The sequence below is a fragment of the Octopus sinensis genome, linkage group LG1 (assembly GCF_006345805.1).
Source record: "Octopus sinensis linkage group LG1, ASM634580v1, whole genome shotgun sequence".
NCBI classification, from domain to species: Eukaryota; Metazoa; Mollusca; class Cephalopoda; order Octopoda; family Octopodidae; genus Octopus; species Octopus sinensis.
In genome coordinates, this window is record NC_042997.1 from 59555029 (window position 1) to 59564378 (window position 9350).

At 36.7% G+C, this 9350-nt stretch overlaps 1 protein-coding gene across 1 annotated transcript in view; it reads right to left on the minus strand.

The window, feature by feature from the left end:
• LOC115212653 overlaps positions 1-6021 on the minus strand; it is a 219029-nt gene extending 213008 nt beyond the window's left edge. The window contains exons 1-2 of the mRNA XM_029781365.2: positions 5978-6021; positions 4004-4097 (exon numbers count right to left, since the gene is read on the minus strand). Of these exons, the coding sequence (XP_029637225.2) occupies positions 4004-4097; positions 5978-6006 (123 nt within the window). The 5' untranslated portion in view covers positions 6007-6021. The remainder of the gene's footprint in view (positions 1-4003; positions 4098-5977) is intronic.
• Positions 6022-9350: the final 3329 nt, after the last annotated feature.

The following is a 9350-nucleotide window of genomic DNA, read 5'->3' on the forward strand; positions in this document are numbered from 1 at the left end:
TTTTGTGCTGATTAAGGGGTCACAGCCGATTTGGTGTCCTAATATGAAATGAATTGTGGCAGTGGATCTTGAAATGTCCGTAGACATGGATTTATTCTTGCATTATTCTGGATTCCTTTTTCTTTTGAATCTCACAATGGATGCTTTCTGGATTCACTTTACATTTGATACTCTAAATATATTATTTTTAATCACATCGATATATATATATATTTACACACATATAAATATATACACATATATAAATATATATATACACACACACACATATATATATATATATATATATATATATACATATATAAATTTATACTCATGGAGTGGTTGGCATTAGGAAGGGCATCCAGCCATAGTAACATTGCCAGATCAGACTGGGCCTGGTGCAGCCTTCTGGCTTCCCAGACCCCAGTTGAACCGTCCAACCCATGCCAGCATGGAAAGCGGACGCTAAATGATGATGATGATACATATATAAATTTATATATACAAATACATAAATTTATATATACATATACATAAATTTATGTATACATATATAAATTTATATATATATAGGTGTAGGAGTGGTTGTGTGGTAAGTAGCTTGCTTATAAACTACATAGTTCTGGGTTCAGTCCCGCTGCGTGGCACCTTGGGCAAGTATCTTCTGGCATGAGGGCCAGTCAGGCAGTACTGGCAATGGCCACACTCAAATGATGTTTTTTACGTGCCACCTGCACAGGAGCCAGTCCAGCAGCACTGGCAATGACCTCGCTCAAATGTTTTTTCACGTGCCACTGGCACAGAAGCCAGTCAGCTGCTCTGGCAACGATCATGCTCGGATGGTGCTCCTAGTGCTCCACTGGCATGGTTGCCAGTCATCGAATTTGATTTGATTTCACTTGCCTCAACAGGTCTTTGCAAGCAGAGTTTAGTGTCCAGTGAAGGAAAGGTACACATAAGTGGGCTGGTTACACCCCTGGCATAGGCCACGAGGTTATGGTCTCATTTGGCTTGCTGGGTCTTCTCATGCATTGCATATTTCCAAAGGTCTCGGTCACTAGTCATTGCCTCGGTGAGGCCTAATGTTCGAAGGTTGTGCTTCACCACTTCATCCCAGGTCATCCTGGGTCTACCTCTTCCACAGGTTCCCTCAACCACTAGGGTGTGGCACTTTTTCACACAGCTATCCTCATCCATTCTCACCACATGACCATACCAGTGCAGTGGTTCCTCTTGCACACCAAATTTGATGCTTCTTAGGTTCAACGTTTCTCTCAAGGTACTTACACTCTGTCTTTGGCATTAAATCTATTAAAGCTTTTTGAAAATCAACTTGCCAGCATTCTCCTTCATCATATAGACAGTAATCACATTTGGTTAAAATGGCTTATTCATGTCTTTTATTTCTCTTTTTTCCTTGACAAGATGATTGCATTGTTTTACATCATTTTATTCCCTCCAGAATAATGTCAATGTTTTCTTCAAAACATATGCATTTGACTTCATTTTTTAATTTTTATATATATATACACACAGGCACACACATATAGATAAATGTGTGTGTCTGTGTGTGTGACGTGGAGACTATACCACAAGCACTGCCCAAATGACCTCAACATTAGCTTCAAAATCTATCCAAGGGTTGAACCAAGGAAAAGGTTCCCATCATCTTTAAATGGAATCTGGACAAATTTCTTAAAGGAATACCAGATAAGCCACCTGGATACAACTCACTCAACAAGTACTCTGTCTTCGAATGGACCATGACACCACAAAACTTGGCTTTAAAAGGATTTAGCTTATCCTATCAGGTGGTGCTATTAAATCAGACATGGCCTGGACCAATCTTCGGTCGAAATATATCTAAGTGTGTGTGTATATATATATATATATGTATGTATATATATATATATACTATATGTACATATGTGTAAGCCACCTAAGAGTCCATATGTCAGGAAAAAAATGCACTCGTATATCTGTCAGTAAAGTGGGTATATTAAAATGTACAGTATTGCATATCCACTATTACCAGTCGGTTTCCCATTAGGGGTTCAACAGAGTGCTAGGTGACAGTCCGAGTGTTAGGTAATAGTCAGATGAATGAATTGGAGCAAAGTGAAATAAAGTGTCTTGCTGAAGAACACAACAAGCATCCCGATCTGGGAATCAAACTCACAACCTCATGATCATAAGCTCGACACTCTAACCACTGAGCTATGTGCCTTCTGCACACACATATACACTATATTACATATGAATTAGATATACGTATTTGTGTACGAACGTGTGTATGTGTATACATCCACACACACACAGAGGAAAGTTTGCCTGGTTCTTTTCATTATTTGTGGGAAGTGAACAGAGGCTGAAATCTTAACAAGTTAAGGACTAGTAAACCACACTAAATATACACCAAATATTCCTACTTGGCTGACCGGTATAACCAATTGCCAGGTTTAACACGACCACCTGGCACTTTTGGTGACTCTGGTAGAGTCCACAGTATTTCACATATATATTTTGATGACAGCCTCCTCTGTCCATCGGGAAACCGTTAAAGGAACATGAGCTCCATACTTCTCTCCTAAGTAACACACACACAAGCGAATAGGCAAACAGATAGATTGATTGTAGATGAGAAGACTCTGCCATTTTCTTGGAAACATTCAAGGTGCTAATTTCCTTGGAAAATGCATGAATGTCAAGTTTTTCCCTTACGTTTCTCTAGAACAGTGGTTTATGGGCAATGAATTGGTTTTACTTCTACGATACACAAAATATGTTAAACATTTTTTTAGGCAACTTTTAATAATATTTAATTATAAAATATGCAATAGGATGTTTTAAAAATCATATGGCTATAAGGAGCCACCAAAATAAAATAGGAATCAAAAGGATCCACAGGTAAAAAAGAAAAAAATGGTTGAAAATCACTGCTCTAGAGCTTTCATTCTCAAACTTTGTTTTGGTGCAGAACCCTTTTAGGATTTCCCATAAATCAGAGCCTATGACTATATTTTACAGACAAAAGTTGCCACACTAATTTTAATAAGACAAAAATTGGTATAGAGTGAAAATTTACAGATATTCAGGGAAACGTAAATATCACTTTCAAAAGAAAATTACGAATACCACGTTTTTTTTTTTTATGAAATACATTTCTATTACGTTTTATTGAAAAGATATCTTGCAGAATACTTTCTTTTTCTTTGTGGGAACTCTATCTCTATTGCGGAAAAACTGTCCTAGAAGCAAGCATCTGTAGAGCTATAACCGGGAACCGATTATAGAAAACATTTCACTTTAATTTACTCTGCTACGGCTGTTTGGAAAAGCAAACCCGTTACGTCTTATTTACTTTCATAAAGAAAAAAAGCACCCCTCTGAGACTTCGTGCTTTTGTGTATAGATAAAAAAGCGCACGTTCCTTTCGTCAATTGTTTCTCAAGGTGGGACATTACAATATTTTGGTGGAGAGATAGTGTGGGTTACTTCAGAATGGGGCGTAAGTAAAATAACAAGTGAATAAAACTGGCAATTATTTTAAAAATTAAACTTGTTTTGAACATATATAACTTCATGGTGGGATGCACGTTTTTTCTCTTTTAGTGGGGTAAGTGGAGCGAGGGGACAAAAAGTATGAAGACACACAGTTACTTGTAATAACGAGTCGTTTCACACTCTGGTAAAGGAAAAAGTTTGTGTAAATAAATTTAACAAGAATGAAATGCAAGAAATAGTTTCTGAAATCCTTTCTTCATTGACAGCTTAAAGGTAAATACAAATTTTAGGACTTGAAAAAATTTCACTTTATCAAATGTCCCAGATGTTTTGGGAGTAAGTATTGCGTGCACGACACTCTTACAGCATCACTAAACACTGTTGAGTGGGTGGGTAGCTTCAGTGGGTGACGTATCATCATGATTGAAAATCTACAATTAATTTGGTGTAATAAAAATAGAATGACACGAAAGTTCCAAACAAGAAAAAATATATATGAAAATTATTTGGACCTTACCGAATCTTCACAGTCTGTTAAACTTGCATCTTCCTTAATTTTCCCGCGTTTTCCTTTAGTTTGACGATCCATGAGGGTGAAATTAAAGTATTTGCTGCCGAAGAAAAGTGACAGTTTGAGAGTGCGAAAGCTGTCGCTTCTTGAAAAGTCTCTTCAAATTACTCAGTTATTTTAAGAAAGCTAAATGTGTTATTTATAAACTAGAAATTATTTCAAATTGATAAGATTGTCTGGTCATGTTTTAACGAAAATTGTTTCTTTGAAGAAGTATACAGTATTTCGATACGAACTCATGAATAACTTTCATTGTTTATGTGTACGAGTGTGTACACAACTTCACTCAATTTTATAAAACTGTACAACTTAAAACAATTAAACAATTAAAACAACTTTCTTAATTTGCCAATGTTCCAAATTTTCCCGTGATTGTTATTGTCGCTGTTTGTTGATGAAGTTATAAAAAGAACATATTCAAATAAGCGAAAAGTTTAGTAGAGAGCAACTTTGCTATCAAGATTTAACTATCAAATAATAAATACCGTTAGTTACACGAGAAAGAAATGATCGAAAACTCATGTCTCGTCTTTTAGTGACATTCTTTATTCAGAGATTTCTGTTGGAACTCTGTTCGGAGTTTCACTTATCATAGAATGTTTCTTTTTACAAGAAATTTTTTGTGGTACTTTTTTGTGCGTGCGTGAGTGTTTTAAGATTTTTATGCATACATTTATGTTTATATTTTCTTTCGCTTTTAATATCTATATTCCTGTCAAATTTTCCTTTCTCTCGGGTAATATATAAATATAACCTTAAAAAAACTCTTACAGTTTGAATATAAAAGGAAGGAGGAACTCGGTGATTTAGGAGAGAAAATAAGAGATTATGTTCCTTTTCTTCTTTTTGAAAAGAAAGAAAGAAAGAAAAACTTGTTGATGGTATGTACTCTTGTTTAGTTCGGAATAGAAATTGTTATATGATATAAGTTGGTATCGCCCTGATTGTAACTACTCGAACTAGCGAAAAAGAGAAGAAACGATAGCTTCTGTTCAAACCAAGCACTTCCTAATAACCTACTCTAAATTGGGAACTGAGAGACTAAATAGAAAAGTTTTAAAACAGTACTTTTACTTTTTGATTTCTTTTTTGGCGTGGGTTTTTGAGGGGGCGCTATACTAAAGCAAACAGCAGCAGCGAGTGTACGATTTCCCAGCAGCAGGCAGGCAATGCAAGGCCAGGTTGGCTAACTAAGCTAAGAGAGGATGAGGCAACGTGATCTGGTAGTTTTTGACGGAATCAGCTGGGTTGGGAATCCATTTACTGAGAATACGGTGGTAAAGAAAGTGAGGGAAGAAGAAAGAAGACTGATGACGAAAACAGGAAGAAAATAATAATAATATGTAACTATTAATGAATGAATCGTTTATCTGCAACACTATTCCGTTACGGAAAGGTTTACTGAGAGGAGGGTGGAAAGAAGACTAAGTTTTGTTTCTCTTTTGCGAAAATAGATTCGAGCAGAAGATTGTGCGCACACACAGACACATGTGCACATAACTTACACAGTATATAAATAGATAAATTATTATACTTATATATATATATATATATCCTTCGAAACGTAGAGTAGATGAAACCTTAGCGACTGAAGAAGGGTTTTTTTTCTTTGTGTTAATTGTCCTGTACTCTATTTTTTGTTGTTTTTAAAAAATGTCCAGTTCCTTTGGTTTGTGTCTATGTTTTCGTTTCTCTTTGTGTTCGACGTCCCTTTGGTGTCCTGTACTCGTATATGCGTGTATATGTACATGTAGAGGTAGGTACGTACATATATGTTTATATATATGCATATGTTTTATTTCATTCATTAATATATATATATATATATATATATATATATATATATATATATGCATCAGCATGGTCGCAGCTCTGAGCTGAAACAAGAAAAACGAAAAATATATATATATATATGTATACCTTCTTATTCCTGTCTTGGTTACAGTCATTGAACTGCGACCGTGCTAGGGCAATTCCAACAACATGTTTAGTTGATTATATCAGCCCCATTACTTACTTCAGTCTGGTATTTATTTAATCGCATACTATTGCCGAACCGCTAAGTTACGGGACACACAGTGGCAGGACAGCATAAAATGCACTGGCTTTTAGATCGGTGTATAAACATAAACACCAACTTGCGAGCGCACAAAATCGCACATATATATACATACTCACATATGTATGTATGTATATATGTATGCATCTATACTTGCAAAACATGTGTTGAAAGTGCTACAGGTAACATGTAACCCTGTACAATCTGTTACATAGTCAGGTCATCGACGACTAAACCGGCGCCCAACTAGGATAGCCTGCTGAGGGGGATTGTTAGAAAAATGGTAGCATAAAATAAGTGTTGTCAAAAGTACGGATGAACTCAGCATAGGGTCAACGGCTATCTAGTAATAGTGCTGGGCGCATAGAAATACTCGAGGTGGCGAACGTACGCTAACCGTGGTGAAGCCAGAATTTTTTCTTGTCTTTTTTTTTACCTACAACCATTGTTATGATTCATTGGTCTGAGCCAAGTAAAACCGTTCTGTTGTTCTGTCACTTCGTCGGTTACGACGACGAAGGTTCCAGTTGATCCGATCAACGGAACAGCCTGCTCTTGAGATTGACGTACTAATGGCTGGTAATACCCTTGACATAATTCTCAGGGAGAATCATTTTTGCCAGCTGAGTGGACTGGAGAAACGTGAAAGAAAGTGTCAGGCTCAAGGACACTTCACGCCGCCAGGAATCGAACACACGAGCTTACGATCGTGAGCCGAATACCTTATATCTTCCTTTAACTGCGAGTATCTTAGTAATTTAGCAGTTCAGCAGTTCTTAGAGCTTATCCATGAACATATACTGCTTTGAAGCCCACTGATGTTGGGCATACTCATAATTGGGTTACGGAAAACGTGCGCAGCACGTTTTGAGCGATGATACCATTGTAGGTGGTACTTCGTGCATGAGTTGAACTCCTTATCCTATTCGCCGGTGCATATGCCGTCGAACCGCACAACTCGACGTGCGTTAGTGTATTGTTTTATACGTTAGCTGCTCGCACAATGTGATGGACGTCTGTTGCTGCAGCATCTCGCTTGCTCCTCACGGTCGCGTATCCATCTCACGAAATTTCGCTAATTCGCAGCTTTTCTCTGTGTGTGCGCACAATCTTCTGCTCGAATCTATTTTCGCAAAATAGAGGCACAATGAAATTATATCTCTACTTTTTTAGTGTCCATTGTTGACCACTGACCACAGCTAATGTATAACTTTGGCAAACTTTCGTGTTGGTAGAAAGATGATGTTTTTCCTCTCGCCTCTAAATATGAGACACTTTGAGGTATAGACTCAACTTATCAGCGGGTGCATCATTTGAGAAAACCAAAGTTTGCCTGAAATCACCAAGAGGCAAAACTATGAGACCACTCACGATGTTAGTGTTACTTAACCTGAAATACAGCTCCGTGAGACATTGTACACTCATCTCATACTGTAAAATTGAGCTGCTTCAGAACCTTTGCTGTCTTGACCCTTTGTCAATGTCGCATATAGAGCTTTTTATTGTGTGAAAGATTGAATAGCATATAAGCAAAATGAACAGTTCTGCCACCTATGAGCAAAGATATACCAATTCCAGAGGAAGATACTGCAATAGCAATTTACCCGAGAGAACAAACATTTTACCAACATTAGGTTGATCAAAAAAGATTTGTCTGTTCCAGGGGAAACATCAAGGAAAACAATTCCTTTCGAGTCAAGTGTCACCGATCGTTTGATCCTTGTAGGAGATTTTTTTTCTGGAAGCAAGAGTGATTCGTTTCTGTGGACATACAGCACCGATTGTTAAATGTTATAGCTAGTTGCCTGAAAATTGTTTTGACAGTGAGTTGCAGCTGAGGTTCGTACTGAAGCTAGCAGTCCACGCTGTTCAACTGTTCAAGATTCTTGCTCACGATAAGCCATACAATATTTTCAATGTGGATCACTGCTTGAATGTGCATGGCAGAGGTAAACTCTAGATGTTCTAGCTGTGTTTTGTTCTTTTTTGTGCTTGTTGTGCTTCATATAGTATGTCTTCTGTCATGCTAGTAATTACACCAAAGTTGCTGAGGATTGGATGGTGAATAGGCAGAGAAAAATGATAGCAACATGCCTCTTTCACACTACTGTTCATGTCTGCATCATCCATCCATGTTTCAAGAAGCATTTTCTCTAGCAGGCTTTGCAGCACATTGCATAGATATATGACACAACTGCTTTGAGAGGTCTTGGAATGAGGTTAGACCATAAATAATGCGCAGGAGCTGCCTAAGATATTTAAACAGGTTGTTAAAATCCCTCATTTAAAAATCATATCTATGAAATTTAGTGCCAGTTTTAAGTACAATAGAAATTACAAATTTTCGTTCATGTTTCGGATTTAAATTGGTATATATTGATTTTAAACCACATTGACAAAAATAACTATTGTTTTATATTTTTACATTCTTAAGGTACATTCTCAGGTAAAAGTCACACAGCATTCTGATTTATACTATTATACTGGCGTTAGTCAAAAATTTCGCAGTCTCAAGCAGTCGTCTTATAAACAAATACGAGGTTGCCTCGATGTCTCCGTGACAGGATAGTCATCCAACACAGTTTCGATCGATAACTAAATCTAGGGGAGCGTTTGTTAGTTGACATCATCCGCAGACGGTTTAAGAAATTAAACCCATTAAATTTCTACTGGACTATTTATTATTGCTGCCGGGAGCTAGTAAAGGGAACTATTTTTTCCAGAGAAGTATGATTGGTACGTTCAAAAATAGTAATATAATACTAACTTGAAAAAGAAGAGTTAAAGGAATGTATTTGCTGCGTGCTTACAGTTGTACGACCACTCTGAATAAAGACATGAAGAGTTTGACTTCAGTTCACAAATACTGCTTTGAATCTTTCGCAGTTCGCAGTGAAAATATGTCGCGTTCGAAATATAATGGATGGATAAATAAGCATCCTTAAAGTGAAACAACGCATTGGTAGGTAAACAAAGGTCTCAAGAAATAGAAGAGAGGGAAGGGACCACCGCCTTTTAAGTAACTCAGAATAGGTAAGTTTGCCAAAGTTTAATGCAGTTAAAATATAGAGATTAAGATTATTTGGATGTTCATCACGTACAATGTTCGTAGTCAATTTAATCACCATCGAAATAAATAGGCAAAATCCTTTCACTTTTATAATATTCTCCAACCAAGTAATAATACACAATTACAATATATAAATAAATAATAAATTTTAAAAATGTGAAAAG